The following is a 22,824-nucleotide window of genomic DNA, read 5'->3' as shown; positions in this document are numbered from 1 at the left end:
GGAACCGAAATCCTGAGAAGCTTGAATATCCGACTTTGCCCTGCAAAATAAAAAAGTAAGATTATCTTTTTTACTACCTTTCCAGATTTATACATAAGATAGTCAATAATTTCTTCCTCTGTAAGTCCACACCTTTGCAACTCTTGATGCATTTCTTCGTCTTTCTCAAGTTCTTGGAATTTTTCAAGAGTACAGGTACCTTTTATTAATTCAGTCAGAGAATTGTAGGTGCTTGGACTTGTAAATGTGCGATGTTCAGCCAACAGCCTAAGTAATACAAAATATTGCAAATGCAGCCACATCCATAAAAACAAAAGCCATCTAAAGATATTATACATATATACTTGTAGACACACACACACACACACACACACACACACAAAAAAAAAAAAAAAAAAAAAAAAATTTCCCCATAAATAAATTAAAATATGACTCAATAGATAAATAAAAATAGTAGGTTCATTATTTTTAGGATATATCATTTAAAAGAATAATAAATTCTTCCTTTTCATAAAGGAAGACATTACCATGTTGAATTTATTCGAAATAAAAAATACTATTTTTTAAAGTATCTTCTTAAAACCTTTCAATCATATAATCTTACACTTAAACTACAGGGGTGGGGAAAGTCTGCATTTAGAGAGAAAACTTAAATTTCTTTTTTATTTTGTCAGTCATTCCCATATTTAGTCATAAAGTTACAATGGGTATTTTTTTTTGTCACATAAAGAATTATGTCATAAAGAATTATGTGTGACGGGTCAGTTGTAAAGCAATTTTATTTTGTGGTTTAACATATACCTTCATCATTAGAATGAATAAATAGAATGACTCCCTTAGATCATATTTTAATCAGTTTTTCAGAGATTATTTAAATGAATAATTTTTGCCAACATGAGGGTCATTATATTTTCAAAATGCTTCAGGTTCAATCTTTGAAACTAGCAAGAATCCAATTATTGGGTACTTGTTCGTCTTACTTGCTGTACCTATGATAGAGAGAGGAGGGGGTTAAATAAATAAATAAACAAATGAAATTCATTTAGGTATTTTTTTGTACTTTGATTATTCACCCCTCTCCATTTATGAATAGATGCTGACAAATTTTTTGCCGAAGTGAAGTTTCTTTTTTCCAAAGTAAGACATGAAAGACAACAACAATTTTTAAAAAAATGGCAGCAGACTATTGATTACATAAATTTAAATAAAATTAAAAATGCAAGAAATACCCATAATAAAGTACTTGCCTACTTTTTAGCGCTATTTTCCCTATATACACAGCAATTTATTCTAGCTTAAAAGATACCAGAGAATTGCAAAAACTTGGCATTGTGCACATGTACAACTTCGCACTGTCATTCTCTTCCTATACACAGCAATTCACTTTCACTTAAAAAACACCAGAGAACTGCACAAATGTTCATCCATTAAATCCACAGTTTATAAAGCACAAATTTATAAAGTAGAATTTCATGGAATGTGTATTTTTGCATTGTCTACAGTTAGGCTAAACACTCAATTCTAAAAAAATGCAACGCTTTCTTTTACATTAACCAGCAAACTCCAGAGTTTTATTATGATTCCTCACAAGAAAAAAATTGTACTCAATTCAATAAAACAAACAATAATGACTGGAGCTCATCTTCAGCATGCACACATACCTGGATTGGCTACTGTGATGACACAGTGCATTGCCTCGCAAATACTTTGCAAGGGGATGCGAATAATCAAAAATAGCCATTTTTCTACTGAACCCATACCATGCATTTTCAGTGCCATACTGGCCCATTTTGACTTCTCTTTCCCTGTGCATTTGCCTCAATAGTAGACGAAATGGAACAATTGAGGGATGGCATCAAGGCAAGGAAATATTGTCAATTCAGAACTACTCTTATATGTGCCCTCACTCAGAAACTCCACACTGCCATATTACTAACTAAATTTTTTGTTTACATTTCGAACTTTAAGACTAAAATGTCTCCAAAAACATGGTTTAAAAATTCGAAAGAAAAGCAAAAACTTAATAGCAAAAACATACAGTTTCTAACCAAAAATATTTGACGAGAATCTATGTACACAGCAATATGTTTTAACTTAGAAAAAACATCTACGAATTGCACAATCTAGGCAACAAATGAATCTATGAACTAAGCACACCCCGCTTTAATAAATTAACAAAACAACAATAAATTTCAAAGAATACCATGTACACAGCATTCTGTTTCAACTTTAAAAAACATCTACGAATTGCACAATCTAGGCACTATACACTTATCAACAAAATAAACTAAAATAACTAAAATAAATTTCAAACAATTCAAAAAAACAACAATAAGAACAGAAATTCGTACTAAAAAAACAATGAACATAACATTCAAGAAAATAAGAACAAGAATACGAAAAAATAGTTGTACCAGGCTCAATCCACTCTTTAACACACTGCATCAGCGTTTCCCTACTACTATCATGCACAGCCACTAAAAATAATCTCCCAGACCCTCTTTCCACACCCCCTAATACCCACTGCTCCTCAACAGGATGGCCACGATGATATTTCTTTTTGCTGAACTTCAATTCATCAACTTCCACCACTTTATCTTCCCCCCTTATCTTCTCAGACATACAGCATTACACAGAGTAGACTCATTAACAACTCCAGCATTGTATCTTTTAATACTAAATTTCCTTTGCACACAATCTAAAATACGTGACAGAAATCTTGCCATTACATCTCTCATTGCAGCATAGGCCATTTCAAAACACGCATGAAACGAACCAATGAGCAATTAAACTACTCCAGCAAAAGATCTTTCAACGTCAACAGGGTTGCCATACAACATGCAATCCTGCCAAAAACCAGCACAGTACACATATTGCCACATTTGGTGATATTAGGGCACAAAAAAGAGTAAAGCCGTCAATTCTTATGTATTAAACAAAAGAATTCAGATTCAAAAAGGGAAGGAATGATGCAACAAAGATGAAAAATTTTAAAAGTGATAATTTAAAAGTAACCCAAATGTCTATTGAGAGTAATTCCTTCAAATACACATTTGGTCACCAATCTCCAAAGTTTTGGCACTTTTATACACACACACACACACAAAAGGAAAATTCATAAAAAAAATTAATTTTGTGGAAAATATCATAAGATTAGGGAACATTTTGCAAAAAATTCAAGAAAACTGCCAGATATGCTCTAGATTCTCAACCAGTGGTACACAAAAGAAAAATAGGTGGTACACAAAGAAACAAAGTATTTTTAAATTAAATATCCAAACATCCTGTTTAAGATTTTTCTCTAACACTCATAAATTTATGGGCTCATATTGCTCTACATTCAATTATAATAATTTTTTATGTCAATTTGCTGTCTCTAACAGCTGGTATTTATTTGTCTTCTTCTTGTTTTGCATTCCTTATTTTTTTACGTATTTTGAGAATTCGTTCTGAATAACTCGTTGTATATCGTGCACTTAAATATTCGTGAAAAAAAAAAAAATAATAATAAATAAATAAAAAAAAAAAAACCTAGAATTTCAAAATGGAAAACTAGCTAAGATTCACTAAGCGGAAAATTGATGATTCACAGGTGATGAATCCAGGGCAATCTACTAAAACTAAGACTACTAAAAAAAAAAAAAAAAAAAAAAAAAAAAAAAAAAAAAAATGTTTGCAGAAAATGTAAATAACTTTCATTATTGAAGGCTATTTATCATTTGGGTTTACTTGGAATGGAGATGAAATGGACCCTCAACCTCAATGTGTTGTTTGCGGTGAACTAATATCCAATCAAAGTATAAAATCATCATTTCTTAAAAGCCACCTTGAATTTAAGCATACCAATTTAAAGGACAAATCTGAAGAATATTTTAAGCAGAAATTACGGAGTTTAGAAATAATAAACAAGTAATGAAAGGTTTTGTTACTTCACGTGAAACAGATTTGGAAGCGAGTTACCTAGTAAGCCTAAGAATTGCCAAGACTGAGCAGGCTCACCCTATTGGAGAAAATCTAATATTACCAGCAGCTAGAGATATCATTTTATCATTACTCAAGGAAAAAACTGGTAACGAACTCAATAATTCTTCGTTATCCTATGATATAGTAAGTCGACGAATCCATGAAATGGCAAATTTCATAAAAGAGACACTTATGCAAAAAATAAAACACAGCGAGTATTTCACATTGCAGTTGGATGAAAATATTAATATGATGAACTTTGTTCAATTATTCATTTACATACATTTCGAAGAAGATAAACAAATTGCCAAAAAATATTTATTTTGTGAATCTCTTCATGATAGAGCAAACACAAATGAAATTTTCAAAGTAATTGACAATTTTATGTCTGAGAATGATATTCCTTGGAATAAATGCATTGCCATATGCAGTGACGGAGCTTGAGCTTTAACAGGAAAACTTTCCAATGTTATTTCTCAAATGAAGAGAGTCGCACCTGAAACTAAATTTACTCAGTCCTCCATTCATCATGAAGATTTAGTGGCCAAAATAATCTCTGAAAACCAGAAAATCATTTTGAATCAAGCTGAGAAAATTTTAAATTACTGAAAGCTGAGCTTTAAATTTAAGAATATTTATGATTTTATGCCAAGATATGGGCAGTGAACATGATAGGTTTTTACATTCTGAAGTAAGGTGGATATCCAGAGGCAAAATTTTAAATCGCCATTTTGAACTTCAATAAAACAAACAGTAATCTCTAGTGTTCATCTGCTGCACACACACATACCTGGACTAGCTACTTAGATGACACAATGCATTGCCTCACAAATACTTTTCAAAGGAAAGGTGAATAATCAAAAATAGCCCTTTTTTTTATTGAACCCATACCATGCATTTTCAGTGCCATACTGGCCCATTTTGACTTCTCTTTCCTCTATGCATTTTTCACAGAGAAATTCAATTTTCTCTGAGATTCAAAACTTGAATTACAAAAATGATTATTTAATGAATTATGGTTTTCACATTTAGCATAGTTAACTGTTATTTCTGGAGAGTTTAATAAACTAAATTTAGGATTACAAGGACAAAACATTAATTTGTTTACCATTACAGATAAAATAAAATAAACCATAAAAAAAATTGAGCTAATAATCAAAGAATTCGATAATAATGTTTCAAGCTTTTTACCAATTTTAGAAAATTTTCTAACCAAAAATAATTTGAAAATAAAAGAAAAATTAGCACCCAACATTAAAAATCATTGTTTTTCACTAATAAATAATTTCAACATGCATTTTCCCCGAGGATTATGAAAAAGAAAATTGGATAAGAAATCCATTTTGTTCAAATGTGCCTGAAATTTTATCTCACAAGAAAAAGAACAATTGATAAAATTTTCTGTAATCGAACTGTAACTGAAGATTTCAAAAATAATACACCTGTTAACTTCGGCTAAAAAAAAAAAAATGAAGGTATTTCAAACAAAGCTATCAAATTTGTATTGCCTTTTTGCACAACTTATTTGTGTGAACAAGAATTTTCTTCCATGTTATATTTGAAAAATAAACACAGAACAAAATTAAAAAAGGATCCAAATTTATGGTTAAAACTATGTGAAATGAGACCAGATATAGAGAAATTAATTTCTCTTAAATAGGCCCAAATTTCGCACTAAATTTCAGAAAACTTAAATTTTGATAATTAAAATGGTAACCAATATTTAATCTAATATCTTTTTGTGTGCATATTTAATACACATAGCCAATAGATTGTGCAAATGGCAAAATATATTTTTCTAAATATTTCCATTGAGAAGTTAAACTATCATTATAAAATGTAGTGATATTAAAGATTTTCAATTTTTGTTTAAATGGTACATGTTAGTCAAAAGGTTGAGAACTGCTGCTCTAGACCAGGGGTCTCCAAACTTTCCAGCCTTAGGGCCATACTGATTACTCCAGTAAGTTCCGAGGGCCAAAACCATATTATCATTGTTGCCGGTGGTAAAAAGTGAAATAGTCCACTGATGAAAAAAAAAGTCCGAAAAAGTACGCAACGTTTAAAAAAGGCTGCAAATCGGACTGAAGTCCGCAAAACGGCAACACTGCATATTACAGTCAAAAGTCGTTAATTCGGACACCCATAATCCGGAATGATCTATAATCCGAACCTCAAAGCTGAAAACTTTCTGCGCATGCGCCGCGTTGACACATGCGCATAGGCGTTTACGCGTGCGCGTAAGACCTTTACGCGCACGCGCATATGCGTGTGCGCAAGTGCAGAATACGTTTTCGCGTGTGCGTTTAACGTATAACGGACGATATAAACTAAAATTATACAATTATCTATTTCAGTTAATGTTGATGCTTGCGTTATACCTTAATCTTCGAACTGGATGCAGCTTATTATTTTTTTGCAGATTGTAAGAGCAATTTTATAAAAGTAAACTTGAACTTTCGATTATTCCAATTTCCGATTTGGAGCTCCCAAAGGATCTACAAAACGAAAGTATGTCTCGATGTCCGTCAAACAAAAAGTGAAATTGCTGCAAAAATTGGATAAAGACATGAAGAAGGTGACAGAGAGGTTAGTGAAAACGAAAAAATTTCGATTGACAAGTTAGTCGGTATTCTCGGCATAGCAATTAGGGGACTTGAACAGCGGAGCTTTTTAACTGAACAAGAAATTATGTCTGTTTATAGAATTAAAGAGAAAGTATTATCACATAAAACGAAACAACTTACATTGAAAGAAATGTTTAATAAAGTAAACAAATAAATATTAAGCTTCTTTTTTTGTAAATTTTGATACCCTTTAGATCATAATTGTTCTTTATTTCCTAAAATACGGTTTCATATTTTTAATTTTAGAATTTGTGCATGCCATCTTACCAGATTTAAACTGATGATCTATAATCCGGAAAAATCGATAATCCGGAATCGCTGAAGTCCCGACGAGTCCGGATTAACGACTTTTGACTGTATTAATTTTCCTGTCATTATCTGTAATTTCTAGATTAGTCGTAGAGTACGAGCCATGAGGAGTAAGGTGACACGACATCTGGTGGACACAAGTGGAAATAGGTAGTACCTTCTATCGCTAACAGATGGCGCTAATAGCACGTACTGAAGTCAGTTCCTATGACACTGTTGTGAAATAAAATAGTGCGTACCTCCTTAAAACGTGTTTGTGCGTGTTTAAGTTTAAGACATCTTTGTAACAGTATTTTGATTTGAATTGTTGCTTTTGTGTGTGATTTAGTAGTATGGAAAAGAAGCGAAAAATTGATAGTGAATGCAGAAAACTCAAAGATCAGTGGAACATTCAGTATTTCGTAATTGAGTCCAGTAACAAGGCGCTATGTTTGATTTGCAATGAAAGCATAGCCGTTCTCAAAGAATATAACATTAAACGTCATTATGAAACAAAACATTTTCAAAATTACTCAAAATATACAGGAAGTTTGCGACAGAAAAATTTGAAGCTATGAAGCGCGGATTGAAATTGCAGCAATCTCCATTTACAAAACTCAAAACTGAACAAGAGGCTGCAACTCGTGCCAGCTTTCGTGTGGCTCTTGAAATTGCAAAACGTGGAAAACCATTCACCGATGGAGAAATGATCAAAGAATGCATAATTGCAGTAGCCGAAGAAATATGCCCTGAAAAGGTAAATTTATTAAAAACTGTCAGTATGTCAGCAAACACTGTGGCTCTAAGGGTACAAAACATCGCTGAAAATATATCCTCTCAACTGTTCGACAAAAATGGACATGTTGAGTGGTTTTCTTTGGCTTTGGATGAGTCAACGGATGTGTCAGATACTGCTCAGGTGTTGATTTATATTCGAGGAGTAGATAAAAGCTATGAAGTGCATGAAGAACTTCTTGATATGTATAGTATTCATGGCACAACTACTGGTACAGATATTTTTAAAGGAGTTGAAATGGCCATTAATCAAAAGAACCTTCGATGGAAAAACTTGAAATGTATTACAACTGATGGAGGCAAAAACATGAGTGGGAAAGATAAAGGAGTGGTCGCTCTTGTGTCAAAGGCTGTAGAAAATGATGGTGGTTCAAAACCATTAGTCTTACATTGTAGCATTCATCAACAGTCTTTGTGCGGAAAATGTTTGGATATGTCTGAAGTTCTGAAACCAGTCATATCAACTGTTAATTTTATCAGATCTTTTGGGCTGAATCACCGACAATTCCGACAATTTATTGAAGAGATTGGAGAAAATGACTTACCTTATCATACTGCCGTACGTTGGCTTAGTTGTGGGAAAGTCCTTCAGCGCTTTTTTGAACTTCGAGCAGTGATCGAAATTTTTTTGAATGAAAAGCATCGCCCTCTTACTGAATTACAAAACAACGCATGGCTGTGGAAGTTAGCATTCTATGTTGATTTGACAAAACATGTGAACGAACTGAATTTGAGATTGCAAGGAGAAAACCAGCATCTTCCTGATTTATACACTAATATCAAATCATTCCGGAAGAAATTGATACTGTTTCAATCACAACTACGAAGTAAATGTTTTTCACATTTTAAAACATGTGAAATATTTAGCCAACACCACTGAGACTGAGTTTCCTACCGATTTTGCAATCGAAACTTTGAGTGATTTGAAAATAAATTTTGATACTCGTTTCTCGGACTTTGATGCCATTGCGAATCAAATTAAGATTTTTCAGAATCCTTTTGATACTGACATTGAAACCCTAGCCCCGGAACTTCAAATGGAAATGATTGATCTACAGTGCAGTGATATAATTAAGAACAAATATCAAAACTCATCTTTGTTGGAATTTTATAAGAGTCTTCCACTGACACAATTTGATAATTTGCATAAATTTGCTCGTGGGCTCTTTTCTGTTTTTGGTACTACTTATTTGTGTGAGAAGACCTTCTCGAAAGTGAAGTACACAAAAAATGTTTACAGATCTAAATTAACTGATGAGCATCTTAAATCTCTTTTAATAATTGGTACAAGTAAAATTAGTCCACAACTACAAACTATTGTCAGTGGAAAATCTCAATTACATAAATCTCATTAGTATTTCATATGTCATTATACTTTTTATAAGTTATGTTTTTATTTAAAATGTATAAAATGTTAGTTGGATTCATTTCAATAATTTGTTAGTTATTATATACTGAAGTTAAATTTTCTGCATATTATACATGTCTTTACTCATTACAGTTCTGTGTTTCTTTATCCAACTTATCACAAAAACAATAACAATAAGCCTACAACAATGTTATGAGTAGTTAGCTCATGACCATATCAATGTAGATGTCATATTAATAATTATTCAACATAAAATTATAATACTTCAGTAAACTAAATTTAATTTTCTATAAAAAATATGTTCTCTAAAAGGAGTTTTCAAGTATGCTAGCTCTCCGCGGGACGGACAAAATCTATCCGCGGGCCGGATGTGGCCCTCGGGCCGTAGTTTGGAGACCCCTGCTCTAGACCATAGCACCAAATGAGCAGTCTCTTTTCTGGTAAAAATGATGTCAACAGAAGGTATCTCTTAAAAATTTAACGAATTACATTTTTAAGAAATATGCTTAGAGGGAAATGGTCTTAAACTTTAATGAAATACCAAACTGGCTTACTCTTTCATTGATAATTTTGTATTCAATTGCTTCTGCAATAAAACTTTCATGTGCTTTTCGGCTTCAGTTTCGACTCCCAGATCTTCCGTCTCCGCATCGTCATCGAACATGGATGAAGCTGGTCTCTTCTTCACAAGCTTCATTCCACTTTTTCTGAAATATTAGAAAATTCTTTTATACAGATTTAAAATAAAAAGGTTGGCAAGAAACGCCTATCATATGTATGTCATACACATAAAATTGAAAAACACTTTGTAGTGGCAAGAAAGATGAACTGTCACACTTCCACCTTGGCATGAAACAAATGCTTACGGATCTGCATGTGTTGTAAATAGTTTTATAAGGTATTTCTCCCACCTTCTTAGCAAGCCTTCGTGGTGTAGTGGTCTGCACGCTCAGCGTAATTGAGAGGTCTGCGGTTCGATTCCCGGTGAACACATTGCTAATTTTTCATCTTGGCTGCTTCCAAAAATTACCTAATGTCTCTACAGTGGCACCCAAAATAAAAGGGTGTTGGATGATGATTCTCCTCGCCCAGGATTTGGCGATTTGGTCCCCTAAAAAACTCCAATTGCCCTTTAAAAAGGGGAAACATATAAGGCTGCCTTCTTAGCGAGCCATCGTGGTGTAGTAGTCTCCATGCCCAGCGCGTAATTGAGAGGTCCGTGGTTCGATTCCCGGCGAAGGCATTGCATATTTTTCCCTCTTGCCTGCTTCCAAAAAAATACCTAATGTCTCTACAGTTTTATGCCAGTGGTCTCAAACTAGTAGCCCACAGGTGAACCAATTTTATGTGGCCTGCAAATATGAGGACTGTTAAAAAAATGACCAAACTTTTTAAACTGTGTGCTAATGACTGCAGATGGCATATTGCAGTGCTGCGCAACCGGTGTGCCGCGGCACACTGGTGTGCCATGAGTAGGATATAGGTGTGCCGCAATCAAATACATGTATTTGACATTTTGCAATTTTTTATCATGTATTTAATACACAATGACAATTTTTTCCCTTAATAATGTCTATTTTAAATGTTTTTATATATTTCACTGTTGTGTGTGTGATTGTAAGTATGTCAGCATTTGAATTTTTTCGGCACTTCCTTGATAACTCGGAACTCAAAAATATATAACTTTTTTTAAGTGCAGGTATCACATTGATAATTATTATGATTGCATATAAATAAATATGTTATGGTTTTATAATTGTATATTTTTCAAATTAAAAACAAAAATTTATTGTAAATTTTGTGTATAAATCAATACATATATACATTAGCTTTTGGTGTGCTACGAAATTCCAGAAAGACTTTTTGTGCGTCGCAGGTGAGAAAAGGTTGCGGAGCACTGGCATATTGCACTAGTTGTGCCCATGTTAATTACCGGCATATCTTAGTAACAGATTGCCTTTTATTGGGTTCTGATATATCTGTTTTTTTATCAAGTAACTATCTTTTAAGTGAAGTCGGGCATAGGCTGTTTATACTTTTACATTTGAGATTAGCGAAAAAGCAAAAAATGAAGAAATAAGAGGAGCAACTCATTTGTGTGAAATTTTGCTCAAAACTGGGAAAAATTTCATGGAAACATTCCGAATATTTAATATATGCACAAAAGTGACTGCAAAAGCCGTATGCTGTACTGTGATTGATTTCAGTGTTTTAAACAGCAAAATTTCAGTTGACTAAGATCCACAAATGATAATCTTTCACATCAACAGACGACCAACATGTTAGTGTGCACTATCAGTTTGTAACACATGGTATATTGTACAACAAAAAATAGAATTCTCAATGTGATTGAGAGATACTATATGTAGGAAGAGATCTGAATTGTGGGAAGCATAAGTCTTGTATGATGCATCATGACAGACAGTGCTCCAGCTCAGGCATCATTCCTCGTTACCAATAATTTGGCGAAACATCTCGCTTCTGCTGTGCCCCACCATCCTATTCTCTGAATTTGGTCCCAGGAGACTTTTTTCTCTCACCCAAACTTAAAACTACTTTGAAAGAACATGATTTCCAGTCCACAGAGGAAATTTAGGAAAATGCAATGACAGTATTGCACACCACTGAAAAAAGTCATTTCTAGCAAGTGTACAAAAGGCAGAAGAAACAACGGCAATGGTGTTTTGACACTAAAGGGTAGTGCTCTGAAGGGGATATTATTTAAAATTTACATATTTAGCAATACAGAAACAACAGTAAAAGTTCGGTCATGCTTACTTTTGTACAAAGTAAAGGAAGTATTGTAATTGTGAAAAATTATGGGTATCAGATTTAAATGGAAATAATTTAATTTTGGACAAAGAATGAAATCTGAATTTTAATGCACTCTCCCACTTGGTTTCATATTTGTTATGAAAAAGTAACATAAAAAGATCAACTTCTGTACAACAAAAGTTGATCTGGATATTATGTCAAAATCTATGATTTTTAATATTTTCAACTTGTGCAACAGTATGTGCCTTGAGGAACTGGTTAATTAAGTTAGAATAACTTTAGGAAATAAGTAGATGAAGTGCAGCAAAAAATCTGTGTAATTTAATAGGATATACAAGGAAGTCGTGTAGTGTCTACAACAGATTTTTTTCAACAGTCTCCATCTATTTTAATTATGCACTTGTTGCAAATATGGTACTTATAAATTTGCAGACATAAAGATTTGGACTGAGCTTATGTGCATGACTTAATATTCAAGATAAAATGATAGAATGAATAGAATGAGGCTTTGTCACTGTATGCTTGTACGTTAGTCATGTGACTAGGGTAACGTTTCTCACTTTGGAAGAGTCAGTATATTTAATTTGCTCATTGATAAGTGGTGGTAATTCAGTATCCTGAAATTTAAAGGTTAAATCAACATACTGGAATCAGCTGAAATAAATGCCAGTATAAAATTTAATATTTACTGTTAGCATTTGAATTACAAAGTCTAACAAACAGAAATTTCTTGCAAGTAGCAACTTTTAGACTTAGGCACAAAATGCATTTGAATTTTTTCCTTTGTGTTATTGGCCTATTTTCAAATTTTGCTTACATATGCTGACCCAGAAGAAGAGAAAGAAAATTCAAGATAAATTAAAATTTAAAGTTTTAAAGATGACTATAATTACATTTTTACAATTTAAAATACAATTTTAAAAAATTGAAATTTTTTAGATATAATCCTTAAAAATGTGATCATAGGCAAAAATGCCTGTCCCTTTCAAGTTTTATGTTATTCAACCTCTTTGTTTTATAACCTAATTTATTTTTTAAATAAAGAAGTTTAATTATTTTAAATATGGTACATATTCAGCGACACAGATAAAAGAACCAAGCAACCATTACTACCATTTCATTCCCTTCAAATGAGAAGCATTATAGCAGTGGCAATAATCAGCTTTCTTCAAATTAGTGTTTTTTTTTTTTCCTTTGTCAAGTCTGTTACTATAATTTTTAATATTAAAATAGTACTTTTTCCACTTTTAGATTTAAATATTGTTTATTAGATACTTTTAGAATATATTTGTATTATTATTTAAATTACACATTATGCAAGCATTTTTTAAATATTTTGATTTAAATGTCAAATCCATTACTTGCCAAGTCTGTTGCCAATTGTGATTCTACTATTACTGCTCTACTACTCTATATTCTACCTACTGGACTAATCGAGATTTCTGTATGTTACTTTCAAACAGCAGCTAGCTAGGAAAGTCGCATTATAACATTGTACAGTTTGATGTTGCAATGATCCCACAATTCCGACTTTTGAATGGTTAGGAAAGGACAGGGCTAGAGCTACTTGTTTTGCCACCCAATGCAATTTCTTCGAGTCAAAAATTCTGCTGCCTGCTACTTCTCTAAAAATTTTACGGCCACTAAATTCTACTATTCAGTGCCTATTCTAATAGTTGGCAATAAAAACCGGTTGATCTTTACATTATGGTAACTTGGCGATTTTTTGGCGAAAATTTGGCAACCAACTCTCCTACAGCAAACCTCTATTTTTTTTCCCCGCCGCCATTTTGTCTTCACGAAGTAAAGACATGTTTCTTTTCTTTTTATCTACTGAACACTTCTTTCAACAATCTACTAGCCAAATTACACTTATGCTAGAAATTTTATCAAACAAAACTGCTTAATCATGACAAATATTCACTGCAAAATTGGGAAAAAGTGCACAATACCATACTCCTTACGCGTTTTTCAAAATAACACATACACATAAACCACGTACACGCCGACTTATTTTTACTTAAAAAAACATCCCAGAATTGCACAAAAATGGCATTGCGCACACTCTTCACTATATCCATGTACACTGCTTTTTTCTCATAAATTAGAAAAATTTCACGAAAATACATGACAATTTTCTCAATCTTTAAACCCGGTAAAAAGAACATATATGAAATTACCTGATCGCGAAAAAGTATTTACCCTTTACAAATATGAACATTTCCACATATAAAATAAATAAAATATCCAAAAACTTTTACCTCTAAATCATCTATTATATTATAAACGTCACCAACAAATTCATACCGCAAGCATTACAAATACTTAGTGTCAAATATTTAAATTATTTCCATGCATGTTTACTTCAACTAAAACATATACCAAATTCCTACAAACATAAAATTCACAAAATAACTATCATTTAATTAAAATATCACTAAACCATGTACACGTCGACTTATTTTTACTTAAAAAAACATCCCAGACTTGCACAAAAATAGCATTGCGCACACTCTTCACTATATCCATGTACACTGCTTTTTTCGGTTGATCTTTACATTACGGTAACTGGTAGTTTGGCGACATTTTGGAGGCCATAAAGGTTACTACCTGGGACTTTGGTAATAATGTGAGCAGTACTGAGTTCCGATTACGCATTATTTTGTGTGGGGGAAATGAGAGATCATGGGATATGTCATGTGATATTAATGGACGAATTACGGTTCTTTAATCGGAAAAGGGGGGAAATCGGGAAAAAATCAGGAAATTTTGTATTTGGCTTTATTCTGTGTTGTGTGAAATAGTGTTTGTGAATTTTTGGATCCCATGGCCGTAAGTAAAGTGAATTCGAAATGGGTATTTAGTGGTATTGAAAAGGATAGTAAGAAATGTTTTTTAAGGTTGTGTGAGAGAGAAATAAACATGTTTTATTATGTTATTTATTTTACCTGGTATCTTGCTTTGAAAGATAAGTATGATTTTAAAGATTCTGAAAGAGAATGAAGAAAAGTGTATCCGCCACGTAATGAAGATTCTGAAGGAGATTAGGTAAGTTAGTATTTTTAATTATTTTTATGCATTGTTGGAAATGTAAGGTGGAAAGGAATTTGGTATTATTGGGAAAATTGTTATTAGCAATGATTTAGTTTAAAGTAATTAGGATTGTAAGGTAATTTTTATTAATTGAATGTATGTGCTCATGTATATTTTAAGTGGTGTTTTTGAATTTAATTATATTTTAATGAAATGATAGTTATTTTGTGAATTTTATACTTGTAGGAATTTGGTGTATATTTAAGTTGAAATAAATATGCATGGAAATAATTTAAATATTTGATAATAAATATTTGTAATGCTTCATGTATGAATTCGTTGGTGACGTGTATAATGTAATAGATGATTTAGAGGTAAAAGTTTTTGGATATTTTATTTATTTTATATGTGGAAATGTTCATATTTGTAAAGGGTAAATACTTTTTCGCGATCATGTAATTTCATATATGTTCTTTTTACCGGGTTTAAAGATTGAGAAAATTGTCATGTATTTTCGTGAAATTTTTCGAATTTATGAGAAAAAAGCAGTGTACATGGATATAGTGAAGAGTGTGCGCAATGCCATTTTTGTGCAATTCTGGGATGTTTTTTTAAGTAAAAATAAGTCGGCAGGTACATGGTTTATGTGTATGTGTTATTTTGAAAAATGCGTAAGGTGTATGGTATTGTGCACTTTTTCCGAATTTTGCAGTGAATATTTGTCATGATTAAGCAGTTTTGTTTGATAAAATTTCTAGCATAAGTGTAATTAGGCTAGTAGATTGTTGGAAGAAGTGTTCAGTAGATAAGAAGAAAAGAAACATGTCTTTACTTCGTGAAGACAAAATGGCGGCGGGGAAAAAAAAATAGAGGGTTGCTGTAGGGAAGTTGGTCACCAAATTTTCGCCAAAAAATCGCCAAGTTACCGTAATGTAAAGATCAACCCTTTTTTCTCATAAATTAGAAAAATTTCACGAAAATACACAACAATTTTCTCAATCTTTAAACCCCGTAAAAAGAACATATATGAAATTACCTGATCGCGAAAAAGTATTTACCCTTTACAAATATGAACATTTCCACATATAAAATAAATAAAATATCCAAAAACTTTTACCTCTAAATCATCTATTACATTATACACGTCACCAACGAATTCATACCGCAAGCATTACAAATACTTAGTATCAAATATTTAAATTATTTCCATGCACGTTTATTTCAACTTAAACGTATACCAAATTCCTACAAACATAAAATTCACAAAATAACTATCATTTCATTAAAATATAATTAAATTCAAAAACACTACTTAAAATATAAATGAGCACATACATTAAATTAATAAAAATTACCTTACAATCCTAATTACTTTAAACTAAATCACTGCTAATAACAATTTTCCCAATAATACCAAATTCCTTTCCACCTTACATTTAGAACAATGCATAAAAATAATATCCTCAAATAATTAAAAATACTAACTTAACCTAATCTTCTCCAGAATCTTGATTACGTGGCAGATACACTTTTCTAATTCATTCAATAAAATTATTGAAAGATTTTTTCTGCAAATTTTTCCTCCATACTTCCTTTGCTAAATAAAAAGCAAACTTCTCTTTATCACAATGCCTAAATACCCATTTCGAATTCACTTTAGTTAGGGCCATGAGATCCAAAAATTAAACAACACTTTCACACAACACAGAATAAAGCTAAATACAAAATTTCCACATTTTTCCCAATTTCCCCCTTTTTCCGATTAAAGAACCGTAATTCGTCCATTAATATCACATGACATATCCCATGATCTCTCATTTCCCTCACGCAAAATAATGCGTAATCGGAACTGAGTACTGCTCACATTATTACGAAAGTCCCAGGTAGTAACCTTTATCGCCTCCAAAATATCGCCAAACTACCAGTTACCATATTGTAAAGATCAACCTAAAAACCTAAAAAAATGTTCATAAGATGAAGAAACAAACTACATTTACATGTCAAATGTAAACTATACATACATGTGCAAAACAGTAATTTAGTTTCTCACCAATGATGCTAAACTAGTAATTACATTAATAATGTTTACTTGTCCATAATAATACTTTATGCTGCACAAATCTTCTGACATTCTTATAAACTAACCATTTCTATTGGAGGTACTTAGTTTTCTCCTATACCATTCAAAGACACTTCTCATAACTTAATTTTTAAAAATATCTTAAATTACTCACACTGGATTCTTAAATGCTACAGCAACATAATGTTATCATGAAGAGGAAGACATTATTTTTTATATGATATCTACATTAATAAACTGCAAAAAAATTTCATTTCATGAAAAAAAAAAAAAAAATTCTAACTGGTTGTATAATCTGAAAAATTACTCAAATACATTTTCATGTTTTTGATTTGTTTTACTTAATTAACGAAGATTTTTTATTAATGATGATGTAAGCAATAAAGATGCATGAACTGAAGAAAAATTTTACATAAGCTGATGTGCATATTAACATTATAAGAATTTGGAATGTAAAAAAACTGAATTCAAGAATAAATAAAAGCCTTGTTAAAGGGCTTTATTATCAAATAACATTAATAATAAATAAAAGATTGCCAAATTTAACATTTTATTATCATTTGGTGGTTTTTGATCAGGTAGCCCATACTCCTAAAACAGACCCATGTATGAAATGAACCGGAGAAGAGAACACAAAAAAATATTTCTTCGTAAGTCCACTGAAAGTGAATTTTAATGAAGAAATGAAATAAAATTGGTGGTACTTCTTCATTAGAGCAGATACTATGCTTAATCACCATAATTTTAGCTAAAAGATATACAACTAAATATTACATATTTAAGTTATTTGCATTTTATTACAAAATCTGTATTTTAAATGTCTGAAATGTTCTGAATGCACTTTTGGGCAGCAAGAGGTTTTTAGAATAGATAACCAACAATACAGATAAAAAAAATTTGAAATCAGCTTATAATATTTAGTAAATGTTTTTTGCAAATGAAGTTCAAAAACACTAGTGCCTGAAAATAAACGTGAGCCACTGCATATATGCGTGCTTCGATAATATCACAACATAAAAAGCAAATTAAAACACTAATACTACAATACTTTGGGAAGTGTACTGATTATAGTGAAAAGATACCGATAAGAAATTTTGGAATCACTTCTGCTTTGGGGAAGAAAACTCGAAAATTTATTGTCAACTGACTAATAAATAGTAGTTTTAGAGAACGAAAACACTGTTCTGTTAAATTCTAAATATATTTTTTAAAAATTAATATACATGCGATATAAATTCAAGAATATTTCAAAAGATCATGCCTCAGCATCCGCTTGCCGACTTTCGGAGCACAGTAAATGAAAAGAAAATGTTTCTGCATTTGCTTTTAATTTGCAAAAATAGCGAAAATGAAAACGATATGAAACCACATACCTAACATATGATTGCAAATACATACCTAACATTCACAGTATGCGAATACATTTCACCCAACGTTAATGACGAAAAACTCGGTTCTTCTGTTAAATGTTTACATTAATAAAATCTAGCATACATCCTTAAAGTAGCCAAATTGACTCCAACAAGTCTATTCTCCGAACATTACCAAATAAATTATGATAACTACTTCGAAAAAATTAATGTAAAGTCAAGGCCACCTTGGTAAAGTCAGAGATGATCAAAACAGATGCTCCCAATGTGATTGCTTCAGCAGGTTTTTCTGCCCGTAGCGAAAGCTGGCGAAAGATTTCTAAAATAATTCTATGTCTCTAGAACGATCAACTTGTAAAACTAAGTTCTTATTCCCTTCCAAGTTTTTTGTCCCATTTTGTTATTCAGCAAAGGAAAATAAATATATAGAGAGCTTTCATTACAGTTCGGCACATTTTCGGTAAATATGCAACCATTAATGAAGCAACGATAACACTCTAGCTACACATTTCATTCTAAGGATATATATTTTAATAATGATATTAATCGCTTTAGCGAATTCTTTGATGCAACAGTTACGAGTTATTTTAGAATAAAATATGATACAGACTTTGTAAAGTTTTGTCAGTATTATTATCTGGCAATCTAGTCGTTTTGAGCATGAATGTTTTGTTTATGGAGTTTCGTCACTAAAACATTTCTGTCTATCGAACTTGTATCTAAGTGCTCTTCAAGCAGCTTTAGTGCTGGTTTTATACTCGCTGTTGGAAAGATATTTTTGTGAAACAAATCTTGTAACTTGACTGAACTTTACTAATTGTGGTAATGCTTCATGTTTTTTGTAATCTGCTTTAACATTAGATGAAAGGTGTAAAATGAGTGCATCTGTATCACTGACTAGTAATTTCGAATGCCCCAGTGGATTTTGTAAAGAAAATATTACAGCGCAGTTGTATCATGAAGATATAGACGATGACTGTGAATTGTGGCTGGTTCGAATGCCATGTGACTTCGATCCATCTCTCGTGGAAAATAAAAGTATTGCGCTTGATGGAAGTAGTAAATGCATAGTGTCTGATGCCCGCTGTGAAAAAGCCTACGAATGTTACTCTGAAAATTATGAGATGCCAAACTTGTGTTTAGTGTTACCTCATAAGAGTACTAGAGAGTTGAGTCCCGTAAGAAAAATTTTCAAGGGATCTTTATGTGTTTTAGATGGAGTGCCAGATGATATTATATCTGAAGATAAGGAAATGGAAAATGCTGAGAATACATTGCGTAATAATTCTGTTACAGTTCTACAAGATGATTCTGCTGAAATATTTGACCAGATGAATTCGGATACTGAAGAACCTTCAATATCGCAAGGAAAAGTGAAGCATAAACATTCTAAAAAAAATCGACATAAAAAGTCATTGGACCTTAATAGTATTAAAAGTGAACCAGACGATTTTCCTGTTTGCAACTCCCAACATCTGTAAAGTATGAAATAAATTTTTTGTTCCAGTCCTATTAATTACACTTATTAATGAAAGTATTAAACATTGTTAACTGGAAATAAAAGTGTTGATTTTTCACATTATTAGTTTAATTTTAGTTCTGTATTATTTTTTTTTCTATAATCAGTTTAACTTAATACATATCTTAAAAGTAAAATTATGGATTGAGTGATAAGATATGAAACTTGATGTCTATCTATAAATGTTCTGTTAGTTGTATATAGTCGGTAACTTTCTTCATAGTGCTTATTTTACGATAATTCTAAATGGGAATGGACACTTTGAGTACTTCTTTATTAAAGCATCACCACATAAGTCTTTGGTGACATTTAAAATTAGAACATTACATATTGTGTGATAAAGTTTGCCGACTAAGCAAAGTGACCATTTTAACATATAAGTTAACAAGTTTTATTTATAATTATTGCAGATTTATGTATTTTCACTTTGGAACTTTATTTGTCATAGATCTAAGAACAGATTGCTATTTAACGTCGCGGCGCGCAATGAACTGGAAGTTGATCCTTATCTTCATTATCTTCAGAGCAGATGTTTTTATTTTATTTGTCTTATAATTCGTTACTAAATATAGTATTTCATTTCGATGTACTCCGTCTTTGATATGATTTAAATCAAATTCCTCATCATTATAAATATCATGAATACAAATCAAATAGTTTTCTGGTTGCAATTTTCTAATTTCGACTATGCGTAATGTATGATTTACACATGCGCGTGTTGAAAGAAATGTTTAATAAAGTAAACAAATAAATATTAAGCTTTTTTTTTGTAAATTTTGATACCCTTTAGATCATAATTGCTCTTTATTTCATAAATTACGGTTTCATATTTTTAATTTTATAATTTTTGCATGCCATCTTACTAGATTTAAACTGATGATCTATAATCCGGAAAAATCGATAATCCAGAATCGCCGAGTCTGGATTAAAGACTTTTGACTGTATATTGTTTTCTCTGCTAACTTGAATTTATTAAACTCATTTTGGTTAGTCTATAATTTAGGGTGCCTCTTGGATTATTGCCAAATTGCTGTTTCATTTATGGTAATCTGAGTAGTTTAAAGTTATGGAAACTGTATTAAGATGTGATTGGTTGCGTGGATTGTGGTGAGTTTGACTGATGGGGAAAATATTTGTAAGGGCTTATTTCTGTGTTGGATGTCAGTTAGGAAGTACATTGCTTATTTTGTGCTGTACACCATAAAGTGGCTGTATATGATGATATTAATTTGAAGTTTCTGTACGATTTGGAACGAAGGGGGGAAAACATTAAGTGACAGGTGTGTAATGAAAGTTTACTTAGTAGTCATTATAAGTGTCCTGCTTGTACGAAGGAAATGCGTATGGTAAAGATCATTCATATGGGTTTGTCGCAAGAAAGGTTCGTGCAAGAAATGCCACCAGCACTACGGAGAATATTTTTTACTCTTATTTTTGTTAATTTATGTTGTGACGGCAATATGCATATTATAGTTCAGATAATAGAAAGTTTTTGGATGCTGTTGAAGAATTTTGTATACCACAGGCTGAAGACACAGAAATTTCTAAATATGCCAAGTCAATAACCTCTTCGGCTGATCTTTGGAATATGGTAACTGGTAGTTTGGCGACATTTTGGAGGCGATAAAGGTTACTACCTATGACTTTGGTAATAATGTGAGAAGTACTCAGTTCCAATTACGCATTATTTTGTGTGAGGGAAATGAGAGATCATGAGATATGTCATGTGACATTAATGGACGAATTACAGTTCTTTAATCAGAAAAGGGGGGAAATCTGGGAAAAATCTGGAAATTTTGTATTTAGCTTTATTCTGTGTTGTGTGAAACAGTGTTGGTTAATTTTTGGATCCCATGGCCCTAACTAAAGTGAATTCGAAATGGGTATTTAGTGGGATTGAAAGGGGTAGAAAAAAGTGTTTTTTTAAGGTTGTGCGAGATAGAAGTAAAGATGTTTTATTAAGTTATTTATTTTATCTGGTACCTTGCTGTGAACTATAAGTATGATTTTAAAGATCTTGAAACAGGCGCACATACGCTTGCTTTTTATTTAGCGGAGAAAATAAGAAAAGTTTATCAGCCACGTAATCAAGATTCTGAAGAAGATTAGATAAGTTAGTATTTTTAATTATTTGAGGATATTATTTTTATGCATTGTTCTAAATGTAAGGAGTAAATAAAGTAATATGGTATTATTGGAAAATTGTTATTAACAATGATTTAGTTTAAAGTAATTAGGATTGTAAGCTAATTTTTATTAATTTAATGTATGTGCTTATTTATATTTTAAGTAGCGTTTTTGAATTTAATTATATTTTAATTAAATGATAGTTATTTTGTGAATTATATGTTTGTAGGAATTTGGTATACGTTTCAGTGGAAGTAAACGTGCATGGAAATAATTTAAGTATTTGTAACCATTTGTAATGTTTGAGGTATGAATTCGTTGGTGACGTTTATAATATAATAGATAATTTAGAGGTATTTTTTGGATATTTTTTTGGATTTTTAAGTTTTTGGATATTTTATTTAGGTTGATCTTTACGATATGGTAACTGGTAGTTTGGCGACATTTTCGAGGCGATAAAGGTTACTACCTGGGACTTTGGTAATAATGTGAGCAGTACTCAGTTCCGATTACGCATTATTTTGTGTGAGGGAAATGAGAGATCATGGGATATGTCATGTGATATTAATGGACGAATTACGGTTCTTTAATCGGAAAAGGGGGGAAATCGGGAAAAAATCTGGAAATTTTGTATTTGGCTTTATTCTGTGTTGTGTGAAACAGTGTTCGTGAATTTTTGGATCCCATGACCGTAACTAAAGTGAATTCGAAATGGGTATTTATGTATGTATTAATTTAATGTATGTGCTCATTTATATTTTAAGTAGTGTTTTTGAATTTAATTATATTTTAATTAAATGATAGTTATTTTGTGAATTTTATGTTTGTAGGAATTTGGTATACGTTTTCGTTGAAGTAAACGTGCATGGAAATAATTT

The 22,824-nt window shown here is 31.6% G+C and overlaps 2 protein-coding genes across 2 annotated transcripts in view; one reads left to right on the top strand and one right to left on the bottom strand.

The window, feature by feature from the left end:
• LOC118189052 (RNA-binding protein 41-like) overlaps positions 1–18,566 on the bottom strand; it is a 39,672-nt gene extending 21,106 nt beyond the window's left edge. The window contains exons 1-3 of the mRNA XM_035359587.2: positions 18,329–18,566; positions 9,597–9,749; positions 78–267 (exon numbers count right to left, since the gene is read on the bottom strand). Of these exons, the coding sequence (XP_035215478.1) occupies positions 78–267; positions 9,597–9,749; positions 18,329–18,354 (369 nt within the window). The 5' untranslated portion in view covers positions 18,355–18,566. The remainder of the gene's footprint in view (positions 1–77; positions 268–9,596; positions 9,750–18,328) is intronic.
• A 268-nt stretch (positions 18,567–18,834) lies between these two features.
• On the top strand, positions 18,835–19,877 carry LOC146994987 (uncharacterized). The gene has a single exon (XM_085825002.1). The coding sequence runs from the start codon at positions 19,176–19,178 to the stop codon at positions 19,779–19,781; it is 606 nt and encodes a 201-aa protein (XP_085681128.1). The 5' UTR covers positions 18,835–19,175; the 3' UTR covers positions 19,782–19,877.
• The last annotated feature ends 2,947 nt before the right edge of the window (positions 19,878–22,824 follow it).

This window comes from Stegodyphus dumicola, chromosome 10 (assembly GCF_044657685.1).
Source record: "Stegodyphus dumicola isolate Sdum_Otavi_A_Nest chromosome 10, ASM4465768v1".
Classification (NCBI taxonomy): Eukaryota; Metazoa; Arthropoda; class Arachnida; order Araneae; family Eresidae; genus Stegodyphus; species Stegodyphus dumicola.
The sequence above is the reverse complement of the archived record's forward strand: the minus strand, read 5'-3'. Positions and strand labels throughout refer to the sequence as shown.